Raw genomic sequence first — 22,154 nt, forward strand, 5'->3', positions numbered from 1 at the left:
GCTGCATCATCTCCACTGAGCAGGTGCCATTCCATGTTGCTTGGTGTCTGAGGTCTTTCTCCTTTCCTCCCTGGCGCTGTCTTCCATTGGGGGCCCATTCCAATCAAAGTCCAGGCTGCCTTTTTTTGGGAATGCTCCTGTCTAAGCATTGTCCCCAGATGCCAGCTGCACTCCATCCTTTGTCTTTCTGTGGTCCTGCTCCCACAGTTCTCCCTTATCTCTCTGAGCAGCTATGACCCATGCAGCAGCTTCACTGTCTCAGGAAAGCTGGATGAAGATGTCACCACCACCATGCTCCCTGGGTCTGGCTCCCAAACCCAACCTCTCTCCACTCAAATCTAGGAAACTGGAGCAGACCTGCGTGACTTGGACCCATCTCTGCAGAATCAGATTTATTTATTTATTTATTTATCCCTCCGGCTTTAACTTGCATGAGAGAGCACAGGTGAGGACTGACATACATGTAAATAAATAAGACTGAGGAAGTGATTCTTCTGCCTCTCCACAGCGTTCCCCCCATTACACCACATCATGTTCAGCTGCATCAGACCATTCTGGCGAGACAGTTCAATAGACTGTAGTTCCATCTGGCATTTGCTTAATCTGGCTGGGTCTCCACCAGCCCCAGCTCATCTTGGGCCATTCCATCCCTTGCAGCGCTGCTCCAAGCAGTTGCAATCTTCACACTTCCACACAACTACAGGGAGGAGGGAGATGTTCCGGGGGGAGCCTATTTCCTTTTCAGCTCGCAGTACTCTGTTTGTTCCAGAGGGCTGCTCAAGCGGGGTTGGTTGGATGACCTGCCCACGTTGACATAGATTGCCTGCTCATCCAGGATTGGATATTTCACTGTGGCGTAAGAAATATCTGTCATCCCTGGAGCCTGAAATTTTAAAACAGCCTTGATCAGAGAAAAGAGATGAAGGGCGAGAGACCGTAACTAGAACAGATGCTGAGGAACAGAAGCGCTCATACCCTGGCTGCTTTGTCTAAGTAACTCAATTGCTTGGATGAGGCTGGTTGCACAGCACAGGTTTCCTAATGCTCATGCACATCCCTGTCATGTGTGCACGCGTGCAGATCTTCCTGCACTTGGAATAGTTTCTTTCTAAGAATGGCATGGTGGTGAGTGGAACTCCAGTCCTGTGGATGAGCATGTGACATGACTGCTGGGCAAGTCACATGAGACTGGAACATTTAAATTTGCAGCTGACTCTTTGTGCATGGCCTGTTTGCATCCTACCTGCATGGGCTGAGATCAGGCCTGCAGTTGCTCAGCTGGTACATGCGGTTACCCACATGTAGGCAAATTGTGTAAAACCCACACACCTTCTGGGTGTGGTGTCCATCCCATCTAGTGGCACTGAGACCCCTTAGAGAGAGCTAAAATGAGTCTGCTCTACTGCCTTCACTGACAGCCAGCTGGCTTCTAGCTCATGCACTAAGCTTCAGAGGCCCCAGGTTCAATCCTGCCCACCAGCAACTACGGTCTGTCAACATTGTATGTGCAAAGCAAAACAAAGCAAAATTGGCCCTCTATGCTCTGACTTCAGCTGCTGTTCTGAGTGTGAGGTGGTCCAAACTTTTCCAGACCTGATGGAGATTAAGCTTTTCTAAAGCCTCTAGAAATTTGATAAACTTTTCTAGAGCCTTTCCTGAACTCCTCTTGCTGCTAATGAAAGGAACAGGGTTCAATGTGCTAGAAGACACATGAACATTGCATGCAAGTGCTCTTGTGCAAGACTCGGCATGCCCTGTAGAACCCAAAAGCAAGATTTAAAGAGAATAAAGGGGATCAGAAGAATCTCTTCAAACATCCTTGCATTTTAGAACTGAATGCCAGAATCCTTACTACAGCTGAATATTCCGCCCTTTCTGGACTGGGCTCGGCCTGAGCAGAGTCAGGGGATGGGGCTGTAGTGATGGATTTTCTAGGCTTTGGTTTCACAGTTGCATAGGAAACATCACTTTCGGTGCTGGTAACTGCCTGAAGGAAAAAAAAAAACACAGTCTGGGTTGGGATCTCTGAGCTGGCGCTCTCTGCCCCTGCAGCAGCACCAGGCACTGCTTCTGGGGTGATCCAGGGGCACAGCCTACCTCTGTTATCTGTCCCCTGGTTTTTCCTCCCCTCTAACTCCCCGAACACCTAGCAACAGTCTCCCTGCTTTCTCCAGCAGTGCTGACCTAGTGCTTTTCAGCCAGGAATCTTCAAGCCCTTTGCAAAGGGAACTAGTGTTCTTCTCATTTTAGACCGGAAAGAGAGGCACAGAGAGATGGTGACTTACCCAAGGTCTCGCAATGAGCTATTGGCAGATCCAAGATTCCTGACTACATCCAATGCTTTATGCACCAGACCAAATCATGGCTGGGGCCCCCCTACAATGACCAACCTCCTTCCCAGGGATTCAGCCTGTCCCTCACTCTGGATTCTCCTCTTATTTTAGTTCCAAGGGGTTGAATAACTGAGCTCAGCACCCTCTTACTCAGACTTGAACTCTACTGTTCTCCTTGGGGCTGGAGAATTAACCCACTGTCTCAGAGCGCAGCACTCATTTCCCCCTCTTACCTCATTCACTGCTGGGCTAGGCCCAATGGCTCCAGACGCTGAAAGGTAACAGACCCTTATTACACTGATGTAACCGTCTTGAAAGAGAAGATCTACAGAGGAGGAGTGACGAGGCTGGGAGTGGGGAAGGGAGATGGGCTCCTCCAGATCCTACATAAGGAGGGGTAAAATGCTGAAGCATTCAGCCCTTTACCACTATCATCACAAAAATGTTGGCCTCTCTCTCCAGGGCTTAGTTCTGAGCTGTTAATGCTTAGACTAGGTGGGCATAGACTTTTGGAAGTGACATGGGATAGCTGGGATGAGGCACAGGGCATGTACCTAGAACTGGTGAGGAACACACAGATGGAGCTAGACCCTCCTGCCTTTCAAGAGGAGAGAGATGGATCTTCTCTGGTTCCACCACCCCTGTGGCTGAGATGCATCCTACAGGCCAGAACCACCACCTGCATCCCTGGAGCTCCTGAGCCTATTTCACTTCCACAGCCTTCACCAGTGTACTAAGCACCAGTTTTACACCCAGATTCCCCACTCACAAGTGGACGGTAATTGCTGCTCCTGCTGTGATTCTCTGGAGTTGCCCTTGCACCGTGTCCAGTGGGCAAAGAGCAGATGGAGACTGTGAACAGGAAGGAATTCTGTGGCCCTCTGTGGCATTGGGCACTGGCAAGCCGTGGCCCATAAACACAGATGAACTGTAGGCAAAGCTACGGGGCCAGATCTCCTCCTGGCAGATGGGTGCAACCCTGGACAAGTGGAACTTCCCTGGGAGAAGCAGATGGCCTGCTGCTGTTTGCTCACTGGAAATCTCTGTACCAGGAGGGCAAAGTCAAGTGTGTGGGGTGTAGTCAGCTGCATATATCCCCTTGGGAGTGGTGGCTTAGCCCCCTAGCCGTGATAGTGGGGAAGCTGTTAGCCTTGTCTCTTTCTGAGGTGCATTACATTGCCTGTCCAATAGTGTTAGTACAAACCCCCTCTCCCCCCAGCTTCCTCAGTCTCCATCTCATTGCTCCACTTGGGACTGAGCAAGTGCCTTGGGTAACTTGGCTGTTGCTATTTTTGAAACTGCACTAAACCGCAGCTCTGACTAATCACTGGCTCAGGGGTGATGCAACCTGGAGCAGGAGAAAAGAGAGTACGTGTGTAAAATAAGAAAATAGGCGTGAGCCTGCAGGGGGCTGAGTACTCTTGCACACTCACACAAGGCATTTAGCCCATGCTTACGTACTGCACGAGCGTGAGTAGGCTCCTTGCCTGGAAAATGGGGCTGGCTGCTCACCCCCTTGTAGGACTGACCCCGGCGTGGGTGGCAGAGACTGGGATGAGAGGGGGTTTGTGCAGGGAATTCAGTATCGGTCAGAGAAGAGGAAGGGGGTTGTTGCATAGGATTTTCTATGGTGCTTCTCGCTGTAGTAACCAAGTGCCTCCCATATGTTAATGGACTAAGCCTTGAATTTTTATTCTCATGTTGCACACAAGGACAGAACCCAGATGTCTTCAGTCCCTTAGCCCTTACCCCCCCCCCCCATGCCAAGTTCAGACAGGGGGAGAGAGATTTAGACCAAAATCAGATAAGAGAAACAGTGAAACAGGGCTCAGACGCCCCTCCCCTGCACTGGGCCTGGGTGTTGCCTGCTTCAATTGAAAGCCTTTCCCCCTAGGAACCGTGTTTTGCTGTGTGTCCCTCTCGTGCTTAGCACAGTCTGGCTGCTCTCTAAATAATTGCAATTCTGTTTAAACCACTTCCCTTGCACTGAATGTAGAAATGGGAGAATTGGCTACTGAGGCAAAACTCCTGATTTGCATGGGATTTTTGGCAGACTAAGCAGTTAGGATCAGGGCTTCACGAAGCTTTATTGGCCAAGGAAGTAAGTGATGGGGGGGGGGGAGAAATGAAAGGAGGGCAGAGCCATCTGAGACCAGGGCAACCCCCACCTCTCACCCTTTTTCCTCTTCAGCATCATTCTTCTGGCCAGGAGAATGGCTCCGCTCAGTAACATAAGTAAAACCAGCAGGAGCACTGGCAGCAAGAACAGAGCGCTGGTGAAAGGAGAACTGGAAGACAAAGGGAAAAATACATCTGAGACACTGCCTACCTGTCAGTGAAGGGGGTGGTGGAAATTCAGTCGGGGAACAAAGCCAGCCCTGCCCTAGGTATTTGTGCAAATGCACCTCTGTATACTGGACCGCCAGCAGCCATTTACAGGCCATGCCATGACCGTCCCTGCTCTAGGGATTGTTCACCCCCAGCCCCAGGGACCCACAGCCACTCCTTGACCCAGTGAATACCAATTCCCATTCCAACCAACCAAGCTCCAGAGAGAGGCCCAGAGCCAGACTTGATACTGTCCAAATTCAGCCTACTGGGCATTTCATCAGAGCTGAAAAAAGTGGCCCTCTCCCATCTCTAGTCTCCTCTCATAAATGCAGAAGCCCTTCCACTACCTTCTATAGAAAGAGACCTGCACAAAGCATGGCTAAAGCAGCGCAGCTCCCCCCGGGGAACAATGCACAGGATTCTCCAGTCAGGGGTTACCTGCATGCCGAAGTTGCACTACTTTAACTCTAAGTAGTTCAAAAACTGATGCTGTTAAACTATTGCACGGCCCTGCGTGAAGGCTCCTCTTATCAGTTTTTCAAACTGGTTGTATGGGGTTTAGCGTGGAGCTGATAATTTACTGACCCAGCTGAACTGCTACAATCCAGCTTTAGATCCATGTAAATGTCCACACACAAAGTTGCACCAGTTTAACTGAATTGGTATAAAACTGACCCCTTTTCGGGCTTGTCTACACGACAGCGCAGTCACTGTGTTGCCGTAGTGTAGACTCGTGCTTCAGTGACAGAAGGGTTTTTTCCATCCTTGTAGTAAATCCACCCCCACAAGAGGCAGGAGCTAGGTAGACAGACGAATTCTTCCCTTGACCTAGTGATGTCTATACCGGGGCTTTGGTCAGCTTCATGACATCTCTCAGCAGTGTGAATGTTTCACACCCAGAGCAACATTGCTAGGCTGACCTAAGTTTTGGTTTAAACCCTGGCTTTGGCTGTAGACCAGCCCTCGGTTTCTACACCAGGGGCTGAAGGGTGAGACCCAGGTCAGCTATTTGACCAGCTCATGTTATGGGACAAAAGAGAAACAGGGCCAGAGCAGGGAAATGTGAACTGGGTTCTGTACAGACACTAGAAGCTCAGAAACCAAGACAATTTTATTTATTAGCACGTGTGCCAAGGGAGATGTGATATAATTAGAGTAAGCGAGTTGGCTAAGTTACCATATCCAGGGGAAGATTTAATTTACCAGCTGTAGCTACAACTGGCGGGGAGGGAAGGCAGAGCAGATGGAGCTGGCAATATGAATAAGAAGGAAGAGCAGGCCAAGAGAAAAGAGAGGATTTGCCTGCTGCCGCCGTGTCTGGTTGGAGCGGTGAAGATTGAAGGAGGGTGAACTTTGGGGGAAGGTCTCTCTCTCTACGGGAAGGGTGAGAAATAAGATGGCAGCTTCTTGTACACTGATTGCAAAGCGTTATTAGGGAAACCAATAGAGAAAGTGCAGTTAGACAGAGTAAAGGTCTTGAGGCAGCCTGGGCTAGTGGCCTGACCACAGAACCGGAGCCCAGGAACACTCGAGATCTAGTCCTAGCTCTGTCACACCGGTACGCGCTGAGAGACCCTGAGGCAGCGGCTCTATTCTCTGTGCTTTGTAGCTTCCTGAGCCTGCAGAACTTGTGCAGTTCTCCCACAGCCTTTTGCAGCGTGCTTGCACTCCCTCTGTGCCTGTGTAAACGATGACACACGGGGCTGGGAAACGGTGCATCAGCCTGGCAGTGCAGGGTCACGAGCACCAGCAGGCGGGTGGGAACTTCTGGTTTTGGATGTGCAAAATCCCCATCTGCAGGCAGCTAGGCATTCGGCCCCTTAGCGTGCATACATAAACCAGGATGTGCCCGTCTCTGCCGCTGCAGACTCTAACACGCGTGCGAAGCTGGGCCTGGAAATTCAGCCCTGAACACCCCAGCTTAGACCCTGCTTTTACATTTACTTAACTGCCCTTACCTTTTGGGGTGCTCAGCTGCGTTTGTTGTGCTTATTGCTGGGGAGAGAGATCCAGTGGTTACCATCACTGCAGTGGAAAGCGCTGAAAATATAAGCCAGAAAAGACAGTGCTCTGAGGTCTTCAAAATGTCACTTCTCCATAGGCTGCTGCGTTCTTAGTCTCGACATTTCAGGTGAAAGGTGCCAGCCTGCCCATGCTGGAGCCTGGAGCCCTCTCTTCACCAAACACTCCCAGCACAGGCAGAGCAAGCTTCCCCACTGCACTCCTAAGAGTGAAGGGAGCCATCGGTCTCTAGGGCCAGTTCAGTTCTTGGTCTCTCACCAAGGGGGATGATTAGTGCACAGTATGAGTGTTAGCTGGCATGCAGAGAGGTGACCGCTGGGGTCTAGACTGTCACTAACAAATGCACCGCACACAAGCAACCACACAACCAGGTGATGGCAGCCACCGTCCATCAGTGAAAAGCCGAGCTCTGTAATGGAGCAAAGGCAAGGAGCTGGGGTACGCTGCATGGGAGTGGGCTGATCTCAGGGTGGGGACTGGATATGGAGGGGGGATTTCGCATGGGGTACACAGCATGGAGCCCCGTAGTTAAGGTTGCACTTAGGGCCTTATGCGCACTGAAGTTAGTGGGAGTGTATCCAGAGACTTCAATGGGCTTTGGATCAGGGCATCAGAGCAGTACTAAGTTTCCCCTATGCTGTACTCCAAGCATTGACGGCAGTCTCCAGATTGAACGCACTCAGCCTGTGGGGGCCATTCGATTTGCTGTAATAGTTTATTGGCCAAATATTTAGCCCCTGCAGCAAGGGAGATATTCAAACCCAAGCCCCTCTTGGGATTTCCTCTGAGATCATACAGGCTTCCCCCCCCCCCTTGCTCCAGGACCAGATCCCCAGACACCCCTCTGTTCTGCACACTGATCCTGTCCCATAATAGCTCTCACACCGGCCACTGTGTGGATTTTAAATTTCAACACACACAGTCATTCCCTTTATTTGATCTTCACAAGGAAATGTCGACAGAAGGAGCAGGTTCCGCTGGCTGCTTCTGTTTCTAGTACACCGTGGCTTCCTGAGCCAGCCCAGAGTGGGGAGCCCTCAGGGACTAGCCCATAGTGCCTGGGGGTCCAGCTTGATCCAAGAGACCTGCTGCAATGGAGCTAGGCATGCACAGCAAGGTACCCAAGGTAGAGCACCCCCCACTCTGTGCTCCTTCCTGCTCCCCCTCTCCACACCTGCCCCCCCCCCGGCCTGCTGCTTCTCCCCATCCCAGTCCTGCATTCAGTAGGGGAGTCTCCCCTACAGTTGGCTGCATTGCCAGGAGTCCCTGCCCCCTGGTCCCTCTGCCCCCAGCCTCAGGTCAGCAGCGACAGGATTGCCTTTATGTGTGACGGGGAGGGTCTTGCAGCCCACTGCTGCCATTCCCCTGCTTTGGTGCTTGGAGGCCTCCAGCAGCACCCCTGGCCCTCCAAGCACTGAGAGTTGCTGCAGGCGTGGGTGCACGGGGCTGCCTGGGAGTAGGTGGTGTAGCTTGCACGCACACACACACACACCCTAACCCCTGGGCGCCCACATCAGCTCACTCCTCCAGCCTCACCGACCCAAACACAAAGCCTATTGCTGTACACTAGGGTTGAGTGACCAGGATGCTATCCTGGGGATAAGCTAGGGCCTATAAATAGCTCTCTGAGTCTCTCACCAGCACTCCCCAATCGAAGACACTTGGGTTCCAGGCAGGGCCAGATTAATGAAGAGGCTTTAGGGGCTGCAGCGCCGGGCTAAGGGGGGGCCACTGCTCAGCAGGGCTCAGGCAGGCTGCCTACATGCCATGGCTCCACGCTGCTCCCGGAAGCAGCCAGCTGCTGGCACGTTTCTGCAGCCCCTGGCAGGAGGGCGACTCCACATGCTGCCCCTGCTGCCAGCACCGTCCCCGCAGCTCCCATTGGCTGGGAACTGGGCACTTGCAGGTGCAGGCACTGCACGGAGACACATTGTTCCCCTCCCCCCCCAGGGGCACGCAGAGACGTGTCAGCAGCCGGCGGCTTCCCATTGGTGTGGGGCCAAGGCATGCAGGCAGCCTGCCGGAGCCCTACGGTGCTGCTGGCTGGGAGCTCCCTGTGGTAAATGCCTCCCAGCCAGAGCCTACACTTCACACTCCCTCCTGCACCCCAATCCCCTGCCCCAGGTCAGAACCCCCTCCTGCACCCAAACTCCCTTCCAGAGCCTGAACCCCTCACCCTCTCCTGCACCCCAACACTCTGCTCCAGCCTGGAGCCCCCTCCACCCGGCACCCAAACTCCCTCCCAGAAAGAAACTAATATAACAGCTGTTCTTAGGTAAGAAGTAGGCTATTTTGAGTTAACTTTACTATATTCTACATGTTTTAAGACTTAAATGTAACCACAGAATGACTTTATGTTAACTAAAAGGCAAGTTTAGTATAGCATTAATAGTCTCAATGCCATAATTGTGATAATTTTGTTTTAAATTAGGAAAAAGACTTGTATACAGGGGCCCCACAAAATCTAATAGCCTGGTCCCACAGGAGAGTTAGTCTGTCCCTTGCTCCAGGTTGCCATCAAAAGATCAGAGCAGAGACTCACCTGCATCTGATGAAGTGAGCTATAGCTCATGAAAGCTTATGCTCAAATAAATTGGTTAGTCTCTAAGGTGCCACAAGTCCTCCTTTTCTTTCTGGGAGAACAGTCACCTTAACAAGGGAATAAGGATCACCTGCACCTTTTATATTTATTCCACACCAGTAGATCCTAGCATCTCCCAGAGTCAGGTTCTCCACGGTCACAGTGAATGTGCTCATGCTGTGACTGTCTGTGATGGAGACTCTGCCCCGTTTCACCTTGATCTCTGACTTTTCAGTCTCAACAACTTTGGAGCGGCTGTTCCACTGTGCTCCTCTGCACCAGTATTTCTAAAAAGAAAAGGAGGACTTGTGGCACCTTAGAGACTAACCAATTTATTAGAGCATAAGCTTTCATGAGCTACAGCTCACTTCATCGGATGCATACAGTGGGGAGATTTTATATACACAGAGAACATGAAACAATGGTGTTACCATACACACTGTAACGAGAGTGACCAGGAAAGGTGAGCTATTACCAGCAAGAGAGCGGGGGGAGGGACCTTTTGTAGTGATAATCGATGTGGGCCATTTCCAGCACTTTACAAGAACAGTAGGAGGGGAAATAAACATGGGGAAATAGTTTTACTTTGTGTAATGACACATCCACTCCCAGTCTTTATTCAAGCCTAAGTTAATTGTATCCAGTTTGCAAATTAATTCCAATTCAACAGTCTCTCGGTTGGAGTCTGTTTTTGAAGTTTTTTGTTGAGGAATTGCCACTTTTAGGTCTGTAATCGAGTGACCAAAGAGATTGAAGTGTTCTCTGACTGGTTTTTGAATGTGATAATTCTTGACGTCTGATTTGTGCCCATTTATTCTTTTACGTAGAGACTGTCCAGTTTGCCCAATGTACATGGCAGAGGGGCATTGCTGGCACATGATGGCATATATCACATTGGTAAATGTGCAGGTGAACGAGCCTCTGATAGTGTGGCTGATGTTATTAGGCCCTATGATGGTGTCCCCTGAATAGATATGTGGACACAGTTGGCAATGGGCTTTGTTGCAATGATAGGTTCTTGGGTTAGTGTTTTTGTTGTGTGGTGTGTGGTTGCTGGTGAGTATTTGCTTCAGGTTGGGGGGCTGTCTGTAAGCAAGAACTGTCCTGTCTCCCAAGATCTGTGAGAGTGATGGGTCGTCCTTCAGGATAGGTTGTAGATCCTTGATGATGCATTGGAGAGGTTTTAGTTGGGGGCTGAAGGTGATGGCTAGTGGCATTCTGTTATTTTCTTTGTCGCCGCTAGCCATCACCTTCAGCCCCGAACTAAAACCTCTCCAACGCATCATCAAGGATCAATGGCCCACCTTGATTATCACTACAAAAGGTTCCCCCCCCTCCCCTTTTGCTGGTAATAGCTCACCTTTCCTGATCACTCTTGTTACAGTGTGTATGGTAACACCCATTGTTTCATGTTTTCTGTGTATATAAAATCTCCCCACTATATTTTCCACTGTATGCATCCGAGGAAGTGAGCTGTAGCTCATGAAAGCTTATGCTCTCATAAATTTGTTAGTCTCTAAGGTGCCACAAGTCCTCCTTTTCTTTTTGCGAATACAGACTAATATGGCTGCTACTCTGAAACCTGTCATTTGTACAGTGCTGCTGTGAAGACAGGAAGCACCGTATAGGCGCTAAGTGTTATATATTGAGTTGCCCTTCCTGTGTTTCACACCAGGTCATCAGACAGTTGAGACTGCAGCTTTGCTGTTAACTGTTGATATTTATTATGTGTAAGGGACTTTTAAAAATAGGCATTTACTCTTTGAAATGTAGCTGTAGTGATTTGAAAATCATTTCTATGCAGTTTTCCTTCAAATTAGGGGTGGGAAGATCCAATCTCTTCCCAAACATTGGAGTGTGGGTGAGTGAGTGGGAGTGGGAGTGGGGGTGGGGGTCGGGGGGGAGAGAGAATTCTGGATCTGAATTTTGTAGTTGGCCCCTATGCCTGTAAAGGGCTGAGTCAAAGCCCTCGATCTGGACACACACGCCCCAAACCTTGTGGGGTGAAAAATCTGGATCCATATTTTGTGGCTTGGACCCCTCTCTTCTTTAACTAGCTGCTACAGAGGGAGGCTAAATGGCCTAAGGGGGTAATGTCCCTCTGCACAGTGGTGAATTTCACACATATGAAAGGTTAATATTTGTGATTGTAGCAGTGGGGAGTTGCGACTGGCCAGCTGAGCCCCAACAAGAGTTCGTCTCTACTCCCCAATTGGGTAGCTGTGTGAGATATTCCACATCCAAATGTCAATGTAAAATTTGGTTTATGAAAATGCTTTCCCGGAAAAAACTCAGACGTATGAATGCCCATGGAAAGTATGCAGATAAGGAGCATGACCAGGACTGGTGTGAGTTCATTTACAAAGGTGACTGAATATACCTGGAGCATCTTTAGCAGGTTTAATCTGCCCCCTAGAATTTTTAGTCCTGGTGATGATGAGCTGCCAGGAAGGAGCCCAGCATGGCCCTCAGATTCCAGGTTTGCAGGAGGCCTACAGCTGGAAAACTAACATCTTGGTGCTCGTAAAGGGAGCGCGTTTGACCTGGAATCCCTGAGAGACCATCAAGGTGCCAGGTTTTTTCCAGCCGGTTTTCAGAGCAGAGCCACATTTTAAAGAAACTTCAATAGGGATCAGGAGCTTCAGCCAACATTCGCTGCCTTTGGCTACTGCTCTGCTCCTGTGCTGGTTAGAGAGCCTCTTGGCTCCTTCCCTGGCAAGCTCCCTGCTGGATCCCTTAGTCAACATGGGGCTGCAGTTGTGCCCCCGGTTCTTCTGAGCTGGTCTGGGGGAGTGAGCTGCTGTGGCAGCCAGACGATAAACTCTGACTCGAGCATGCCCACAGCAACAGCCTCTTCCAGACCCGCACGTGTCTTGCTCGTGGCCCACAGCAATACCAGAAGGGGTGAGTCAGATCAGAAAATCACCTCTGGGGACAGGTAGGGATGTACGAACATCCTGCCCTCAAGTGCCCGTCTCTCTTTCTTACCCATCCCCCATTCAACCTCACTTGCAATGTAGGAGCCGTACAGAGATCCGAGCAGACACTCACCTGGGACAACAGTCACCTCAACAGGAACTCCTGGATCGTATCCAAATCTGCTTATCCCACACCAGTAAATCCCAGCATCTCCCAGCGTCAGGTTCTCCATGGTCACTGTGAATGTGCACAGCCTGGGGTTGTCTCTGATGGAGACTCTGTCCCTCTTTGCCTCGGCCTCCGACCCTGTGGTCTCAACAGCTGTGTGACAGGTTCTCCAAACTGCTCCTCTGCACCAGTATTTGCTATTTCCTTTATACCTTTTATGGTACCGACACGGCACGGACACCGACTCACCCAGGGCCCTGCTCACCTCTCCAGGACCAGTCAGCTCCAGGGCAGCCAGCCCAGAGGAGTAGCCTGAAAAACAAATCAAAAAGCAAACCTTGTCATTTCCTCTTCACTGAATGGTTGAGGAGGCAGAATGGCAACTTGAACTCAACGCCCCAAGGGGCCCCATTCCCTCCACCCCAGCTGGTCCCTATCAGACCATGCAGCGTGCTGCCGACCAGCACAGGGGTTGGACTTGGGTGATTCCCATTAGTGCTAATGCTCAAGTTACCCAGCATAAATCCCCAGTAGAGATCTCCTTTTGAAAGGGAAGCGAAGGATACTGACTCTCAGTGGGTAGATTAGCCTTTCAGGCGGTCTCTCTGGTGTGACTGGATCAATAGAAACCTCTCACCTGCAAGGAAGAGAATCACCCCAGCGAAGGACAGCTGCATTGTCCCTCCAATTGCCCCTTTCTCCCTAAAGCTCTGTCAGGTCTTTTCTTTAAAATGCTCTAAAAAGAGAGCTCTGGTTCCTTCCAGCCTGGGACATTTCTCTCTCTCAGGTTTGCAAATCCCGTGTCTGTGGTAAGTGACATCCAGGCACTTCTGCTTTGTTCTTTCAGTCAGTCTTTTCCTGGTGCTCTGCTTCATTTCACAACCTGGCCAAGTTACAATCACAGGAGCAGAAACACTAGATGAAATACAGAAGAAAGAACCAGGGCAGAGAGGAAGAAGGGAGGGGAAGCAATCAGCTGCAATTCTGCTTCTGTTGGAGGCTCTTGCAGGGCACTCCTTTGGAGAACTGTTATTTAACTCTGTGTGTATCTAAAACACCAACCATGCCAAATGCTAATTGTCCATTCAGCTATGGTGGTTCGCCTCTCTTGAAGGGGTTATTAATGTATCATTAGCTTTGCCATCCTCACCTGCCCTTCGTTAGAGCAGGTGAGTTGTTTCTGTGCTTCATCTGGCAAAATTCAGCAGAGAGACAGTGTGGTCTAGTGGCTACAGTGCTGGGCTGGGACCTGAGTTCTGGCTCTGCCCCTGACTTGCTGTGTGAAGTCACTTTGGCTCTTCTGTGGCAAGTGGAGCATGGATACAGGGGAGAACTGAGCTGGTTGACTCCTTTTGTGACCTTGGTCAAGTCACTTCATGTTAATGTTTCAGTTTCCCTATCGGTAAAATGCAGGCTGACAATAGTTACTTTCCTACTCCTGGGGGAGTGGAAGGGGGGGATTGTGCAGCTAAGCCAGCAGACGATTGTGCAGTGCTATGAAGATGGAATGCACTGTATAATTGCCAAATATTATCACAACATGTTGAGTTGCTCTTCCTGTTTCTCTAGCCGTGTTGAAATGGCAGCTTTCCTGTTAACTATTTTTATTACATGTAAGGATTTTTTTTTTAAATTGTGACTTTCTCTTTGCAATATAATCGAAGTTCACAAGGCAGCTTCCCTTTCAGTTAGTGACAGGTTGGAAGCAAAACCTCAGTTCCAGCTCCCACTCTAACTTTTTGGAAGGGAATCTAACTCCAAATTAAAGGTGGACTTGTGGCACCTTAGAGACTAAGAAATTTATTAGAGCATGAGCTTTCGTGAGCTACAGCTCACTTCATCGGATGCATACAGTGGAAAATATCATGGGGAGATTTTATATACACAGAGAACACGAAACACCACTTTCTACAAGCCAGGACCCTCTGATCCCACTGGCGGTTACCAAAAGAAACTACACCATCTGCTCAAGAAACTCCCTGAAAAAGCACAAGAACAAATCCACACAGACACACCCCTAGAACCCCGACCAAAGGTATTCTATCTGCTACCCAAGATCCATAAACCTGGAAATCCTGGACGCCCCATCATCTCAGGAATTGGCACCCTGACAGCAGGATTGTCTGGCAATGTAGACTCCCTCCTCAGGCCCTACACTACCAGCACTCCCAGCTACCTTCGAGTTTGTAAAGTGCTGGAAATGGCCCACCTTGATTATCACTACAAAAGGTTTCAGAGTAGCAGCCGTGTTAGAATGCATGGCTGTAGCTCACTAAAGCTTATGCTCAAATAAATTGGTTAGTCTCTAAGGTGCCACTAGTACTCCTTTTCTTTTTATGGATACAGACTAAGATGGCTGCTACTCTGAAACCTAACTCCAAACTGGGTGGCTTGCCCTTCGCTCTGTAAGGGAGTGAAGCACAAACCTGAATCCAACCATCCTCAAAGTTTGTGAGAATACAAAATCTCGATGTGGACTCAGTTCTGGATTTTATAGCATGGGGTCCATCTTTGCTTTAAACAGAGGCCAGAAAGAGAAAAATAAATGGTAACTGTAGCATTTCGATCCTGGAGTTTTCTTCGGTCTTTTCCCTACCTTACACTCACTATTAGAGCTGAGAAAATAATTGATAATGAACGTAGCCTGTTTTTCCCCCCCTTGGATATTCCACAAACAGGCTGCAATCGCCTCTCATTTATCCATTGTCCAATTCTGGGGGTAATTTTGGAAAATTTTTGGCCTGACCCTGGGCAGTTCTCTGTGAATATTGGTTATTTGAGCTGTATTGTGGTTGGTTGATCAGATAAGTCACGTCATGTTGTTTCTGGTCCCTGATTAGATGAGCGTGCAAGGACTTCCAGCCTGAATACTCTTGTGCAGATATGTAATATTCAGTTTTTGCGAACGCTCCTACTTGAGACTTTGAGCTCAGTATCTGAGAACATTGGTGCCTGCAAATCTCAACCACTCCTGTCTTCATCAAAAGCAAACACAAAAGGGGTGGGAAGCTGGGTGAAGCAATTTCCTTTCAAAATGCGGTGCACCTTTTCAGAGTAAACGTGTACTGCCTGTGGGTCCGATCCCGCACGATGCCTTTGGAGAGAGTTGACAGCTGGGAGCACTAGGGCTGGCTGCAAAACAAAGATTCCAGTTTGCGAAAAATGTCGAGGTTTCGAGGTTTGTTTTTATTCTGCAACAGAATGAAACCAAAACATTATAAAATGTATTTGCAATACAACTGGGGTGGAGTGTGTGTGTGGGGGGGGTCTTAGGGCACTCACCTGGGGCATGGGAGACACTAGCTTCAAGTCCCTGCTTTCCCTGATTCAGAGTTCCCTATTGGACAGAACTCTGGACTGGGACTCAGGAAAGCTGGGTTCTATTCTTGGCTCTGCCACTGGGCTGCTGGGTGACCTTTGACAAGTCACTTCACTTTCCCCATGCCTCAGTTACCCCATCAGTAAAACAGGTATAATGACACCGACCTCTTTTTTCATAGATTCCTAGATACTAAGGTCAGAAGAGACCATTATGATCATCTAGTCTGACCTCCTGCACAACGCAGGCCACAGAATTTCACCCACCCACTCCTGCGAAAAACCTCTCACCTATGCCTGAGCTATTGAAGTCCTCAAATCATGGTTTAAAGACTTCAAGGAGCAGAGAATCCTCCAGCAAGTGACCCGTGCCCCATGCTACAGAGGAAGGCGAAAAACCTCCAGGGCCTCTTCCAATCTGCCCTGGAGGGAAATTCCTTCCCGACCCCAAATATGGCGATCAGCTAAACCCTGAGCATATGGGCAAGATTCACCAGCCAGATACTGCAGAAAATTCTTTCCTGGGTAACTCAGATCCCACCCCATCTAACATCCCATCACAGGCCATTAGGCCTATTTACCATGAATATTTAATTACCAAAACCATGTTATCCCATCATACCATCTCCTCCATAAACTTATCGAGTTTAATCTTAAAGCCAGATAGATCTTTTGTCCCCACTGCTTCCCTTGGAAGGCTATTCCAAAACTTCACTCCTCTGATGGTTAGAAACCTTCGTCTAATTTCAAGTCTAAACTTCCTGGCGGCCAGTTTAAGGGCCTTTGAGATTTATGGATGAAAAGCACTAGATAAGAGCTAGGTGGTGTCATTAACATCCAGTTTTGCTCTAAAAAGAGAGCATGTAAAACTGACACCTTCTTCCTTCCAATGTCCGAGTTGTAGGTGACAAAAATAAGGTTTTACTACCTAGTTTACTCCTGTTAGCCCTGCCAAGCCAGCACGGCTAAGGTACAGGGGCACTGGAGGGACTGGATTCTATTCCTCGTGCATCATCAGAAATTAACGCTAAATTCCCAATACAGAGCCAATCAGTTACACCTATGCAAACCTAGTTGTATATGAGGTTACCTGGATGTTGGGTGTTTTTGCCCTTCAGGCAACAAACATAAAATAAAGGAACCACATGGGCACGGTGGAGACCAAATAATTGTATTTGCTGAATGTACATAAGATTAGAGGCCTCACTATAGCTAAACACACTGCTGATCCAACTGGGCTCTGGTGGCTTCTAAAACAGAACATGGTGAGCATCATTAGAGGGCTCCCAACTACTTAAAGGGATACTACACTATTATATACACTACATCAAGCATCACTGAGGATATAATCTGAAGATGATGGCATTGCATGGGGGTAAATAAGGGCCAGCAGCACTTTTATTACTGGTGATGATATGCCAGAAGGAGAGAATCTAGCCTAACTTTTGAATCCTAGGTTGAGTTTGCAGGGGCTGCAGCTGGGGGAAAAAATATCGGAATAAACATGGCACCCCGCATTTGTATGGGGTCACTTTCCAGAGTTGAACCGTGGTTTCAGGAAGGACATTGGAGAGAGTCAGAGAAAAGGAAAGGCCCAGGGAGAGTGAATCAGTTTAAGTGAAGTCCTCTGTTATTAACATTTCTCAGGCCATGAGGTAGGAGTTTATTGTGGGATGGTGGCATCCCGCTGAATCTGAAAGGAGAGAAGCCCAGGGAGCCATCATAATTCTCCATCTCTAGGGCTGGCTTCTGGGTAGCGCTGCTCTGTGCAGTTAATATACAGGACTGGATGGGTTTCCTGTCTGAACTCAGTTATTTCTGAGATCATTGAGAATTCACCAGGAGAGCCATGCGGAATAGGGTCCCCACCACAGAGGCAGAGAAAGAGGAAGTAGGGCTGACCCTCTCCTCTGAGGAGCCTCTGTGTTAGCGGGAGCCGTTATTTGCACATGAAAGCTGTTGATCAGATGCTGTGACCACATAGCCAGATGTGGTTGGATTTTCACAAAACTCTGTGCCCCTAAAGCCGAGGAAAAGAGGAACAAGAAGGTTGGGTGTAAGAGGGTAGTGGTCTCTTGGCTTCAGGGACTACTGTTTTGTGAGCCCTGCTCACCTCTTCCCTTCCATCAGGAACAAAGGAGAGTAGGGCCACAGCAGAACAGAGGAGTGAGGGACGCATTTCAAAAGGAGGGAGGAGGGCTCCCTGGAGAATATTAGGATGTGAGGAGCTAGCATGATCCTGAGAGACTCTTTACATACCCACATCTGCCCACTACTCCTATGCACACCCGCATCTTTTCTCACACATGATATGATCCAGCTCCCCCTAAAACTCCCATTGACTCCAATGGGCTGCAGCTCTGGGGGTCTGATCCAGCACCCATGGAAATCAATGGGACTCCTTCCCTGTACTTCATGGTCACTAGCTCAGGCCCATACTGGTGGCTAACGCACTCACAGTACTGGTCCCGGGAGATGCGAGGCACCACCTGCGATGAACTGACGAGGGTGAACTGAAGTCTGTGTGCTGGGCCCTGGTTTCTACAGGTGCTGAGGCATTGTGCTGCTCAGCACTGCAAGCCCTAGGTGGTTTAAACGGCTAAGTCCCAAGAGTGATTTAGAGATTCAGGAGCCCAACTCCTAATGACTTGCAGTGAGTCTCCTGAGCCCAGTGATTCCACGTGGTCTCTGGCCCAAAAGTGCTGGCTAAGGACTCCGAACGGAGCTTTCCATTTCCCTGGTGCTTGAGGGTTAACGACAGCTGGGTCAGATCCCCCCACCTTCATCATTTGGGTGTTTGCTGCTGCCTGGATCCCTCAGAAACTCCATGGGACTGATTCTGATCTCACTTACATTGGTGTAAATCAGGAGTAACTAACGGAGTAATTGGAGTCAAGCTAGCGTAAAACCAGCATGAGGGCAGAATCAGACGCTAGGAGCTAGATCTTTAGCTTGTGGAAATTGGCATCACTCCACTGACTTCAACAGAGCTGCAGCTATTTACACCAGTTCAGAATGTGTTCAGTGGGATCCAGGCACTTCACAAGCAACAAATAACCCAGCTGTAGGTACATGGGGAAAAGGGGCACGGAACTGCCATGCTCTTCCCCACGCAGCACGCAGAGGATACGTATTGGAGAAGCCTGCAGAGTTCCAGACAGCAAAGGCAGTTCTCAGCTTCCTGAGTCACTTGTCGGGGGATGCTAATGGCTCTCTCTTTGATTCTTACAGACTATCCTGGTCGGAGACAGTGGAGTGGGGAAGACATCACTGCTGGTTCAGTTTGACCAGGGCAAGTTCATTCCCGGCTCTTTTTCTGCCACTGTGGGCATCGGATTTACGGTAAGGGCTGAATCTTTGGCTACTCTGCTCTTCTGCAGCTGAGCGTTCATTAGTGGAAGTGGTATTGACTTAAAAAAAAAAAGGAATATAGGACTTACCATGGCAGCATACAAGTCTGAGGATAGTAAGCAATCAGAAGAGCCACCTGAAAACGTGGCATCCAAAGATAACTCCAGTATTACACGGTATCAAAATTGCACGTCAGCCACAGAGGCATTAAATTCTCCACGTAAAGCATGGGTTGTTTTGTTTTGTTTTTGTTTACATTTGCTTCCTCTAATAGCAGTGATGTGCTGTTTGCAGAAAGTTTGAACCAAAATCAGAGAGAGATGTGACATGCACGGACGATTTAGCTGGCCATCTGAAAACAGGGCTAAGGGAAACATGAGGATGGATCAAAATAAGATTTTGCGTCTTGGCTGGAGTCCATGAAAATATAGAAAAGTGGGTGCCAGGGGCATACCAGTGAAATTCTATAGACATGGACATCATATTTATTAACTAGGTAGATGTTCCCTTCTCTGTATGTTTAAAGAGCAGCACCCTGTATGTAGGGGAAAACCCGGTTGTGTTCTATATAGCTGTACAATGTGTGGCAACACAGAATTAAGCTGCGCTGCATGCTGGAGTTGCCCAACGCTGTCCCGAAAAAGCAAAAACACTTGTTGCTGTGAATGCGTGAAGGTGGCACTTTTCAAATTGCATATTAACTTTTCCCTCCAACCTTGTCAGTGAGTCTGCCTCACTGAGAACTCGCTGTCGGCGAAGGTTTGCTGTGTTGAGTTTAGGTGTTTTGTGACTTATCCAGATAAAATCAATTTACAAAAACTGGGGAAAGGGTATTGTGTCACTGACGCATGCTGCTCAGGGCTGACCAATCGGACTCAATTCAACGAAATTCACCTGAGTCACACCAGTCAGAGTGAATCCAAAAGGTAAATGTACAGGAAAGGTAAGAATTGGTGAAAGGAAGTCTAGCTGCGTGTTCCATTATAGTGTTGGCTTCCAAGAACATTATAATATACATGCCTTTATAGAGTGACATAGACACAGTGGAACAAATTCTGCTCTCAGTTAGACACTTGCAACTCCACTGAGCGTGTGACTCTATACAGCCACTTTTGTTCTGCCTTTGTACAACACCTCGCACTATGGGGCCCTGGGCTATGACTTGGGCTCCTGGGTACTATGGTAATAGGGACAACTTAATAATAGTTGTGCTATATAGTTGATATCTACATTTTCCGTCTCTCAGTAGGGTGCTCCCGTTTGAACAAATCGATCCAGATTCACCAGTATGGTCCAGTAGCTCTGCATTGCTCTGGTAAAATAAAGCAACCATGAACCCAGATTTTGCGTTTCCTGGACCCAGTGTGGACACAGTGCACACAGACTCTTGCTCATCTCGGGGGCAGTCCGACACGTGGAGACCTTGCAAGTTCTGGCCCCACTGACCTTTCTGTGTCCATATTCACAACCTCAACGTGCCATTGCTATGTAAAATCTCTTTGACTCCTAGGCCCGACTCAGGGTTCCTCGTACTACCCAGGGTGCAGGATCAGGCTTTCTGGAACCTTGCTGGAATGCCACGAGATTCCTGGAAATACCCATGTGCTGGGACTGATTTTGAAGGATATTCTGCTGGCTCCTCTGGAGACCATGCACCTGCTTTCCCTTTGCACACCGGAGCGCTGCCTGCATGCTGACATGGCCTTTGGCATTTCAGCCATCCTGTACAGACAGAAAATACCCTTTGGCCTGCACCTGTTTCCTCTACGGGGCAGAGGCCTAGAGGCAACCCAGACCCCTTCCCTCTGAATTAGAAACACAGCATGTTGATGGAAAGCTCACTCCTACAGTGGCCCAGTTCAATTTCCAGAGTGACTCTCTTTGGATCTGTTGCCTGCTTCTCTGCTGCACCTACAACTGGGAGACTATAGCTTTGTACATGCTGCTTAATCCCTTGCGCTGGCGAGCCGTGGACACTTTCACTCATGGCCCTGGAAGCCTGAATTGCTTCCATTACCTTTAAAGACTGAGTATTGGGGGGTATCTCCCCTGATGGTTGTGTTCTCATCTGGATAAGCATGCTTGATCTAATCCCTTATTCCCCTTCAGTGAGGTGAGGATGAAGCTGTCTGGGTGGCAGGTAGCAATTAATAACAGGGATTTCCTTTTCCAAATTGGGTTGAGGAACCGAGGGAATAATCATAATTGGCTCCTAACAACCTCATGGTCAGCTGTGTCTCAGAGATGAAAAATGATCTAGGAGTGCAGGAAATGCCTAGAGGCTGAATGGAGTAAGCCTGCCCTCTTGTGGTCGTATGCAGTGTTGTTGTAGCTGTGTGGGTCCCAGGATATTAGACACACGGTGGGTGGGGTAATCTCTTTTATTGTACCAGCTTCTCCACCAACAAAATATTTCCATTTTTTAAGCTCATTGGTGCAATAAAGGAGATTACCCCGCCCACTCTGTCTCTCTTATAGTGTTGGTGAGAACTAAGGGGAAGTCATTTACAGAGGCCTTGTAGAGCTGGTGACTGATCTGCTGGCCATTTTGTTTCCCGAGGTGGAGAGAGTTCAGCGATCAGTCACATTTCCAAAATGCAAATCAGAAGAGCAGATAAGTTTGGCCGATAACAGGTTCTCGTCTGTCCCCAGCCAGGGAGCACAATAGCTATGTAAATTCTCCTCCCTGTGTTCCTTTGTTGCAATGGAACAAAGGGAAACATCCCTCCTTCATGCAAGAGGCTCTGTGTGTTCCTTTCATCACCTGCTATGGCTTGCCCGGCTGTGTCACCACAAAGGAGTAGAGGTTGTATTTACATGGCATGAGACTAGAGCCTCCTGACCCAGGAAACTGGGTTCTAGAATTCTGTCTGAATCCACATGACCCCTAAATCCACAGGTGTTGGGATTAGGATACGTTAATTATAGAGCTGGGCTGGGTCATTCAGATGTGGCTCTAGATCCAAACTTCTCCAGAGTTCTGAGGGACATTTTTCCCTGACCCTCCCTTTCCAGCTCTGATAGAATAACTCCTCTAACTGACATGCAAAATGCACTGCTCTGATCTCATCTCCCTCCACTGCCCTGCTGCAGCATGGAGCCTACCCACAAGGACAAGATTGGGCCATACA

The 22,154-nt window shown here is 49.0% G+C and overlaps 1 protein-coding gene across 1 annotated transcript; it reads right to left on the reverse strand.

Annotated features, from left to right (window-relative positions):
- Positions 1-421: 421 nt before the first annotated feature.
- Positions 422-13,155, reverse strand: CD300LF (CD300 molecule like family member f). Its single transcript, XM_073310205.2, has 7 exons — positions 12,992-13,155; positions 12,319-12,666; positions 6,623-6,704; positions 4,509-4,621; positions 2,567-2,604; positions 1,853-1,987; positions 422-883 (listed from the first exon to the last, which is right to left on the reverse strand). Exons 1-7 carry the CDS (start codon positions 13,029-13,031, stop codon positions 731-733), a joined length of 909 nt encoding a protein of 302 aa, XP_073166306.1. The 5' UTR covers positions 13,032-13,155; the 3' UTR covers positions 422-730.
- Between the last annotated feature and the right edge of the window lie 8,999 nt (positions 13,156-22,154).

Source organism: Lepidochelys kempii, chromosome 14 (assembly GCF_965140285.1).
Source record: "Lepidochelys kempii isolate rLepKem1 chromosome 14, rLepKem1.hap1, whole genome shotgun sequence".
Classification (NCBI taxonomy): Eukaryota; Metazoa; Chordata; order Testudines; family Cheloniidae; genus Lepidochelys; species Lepidochelys kempii.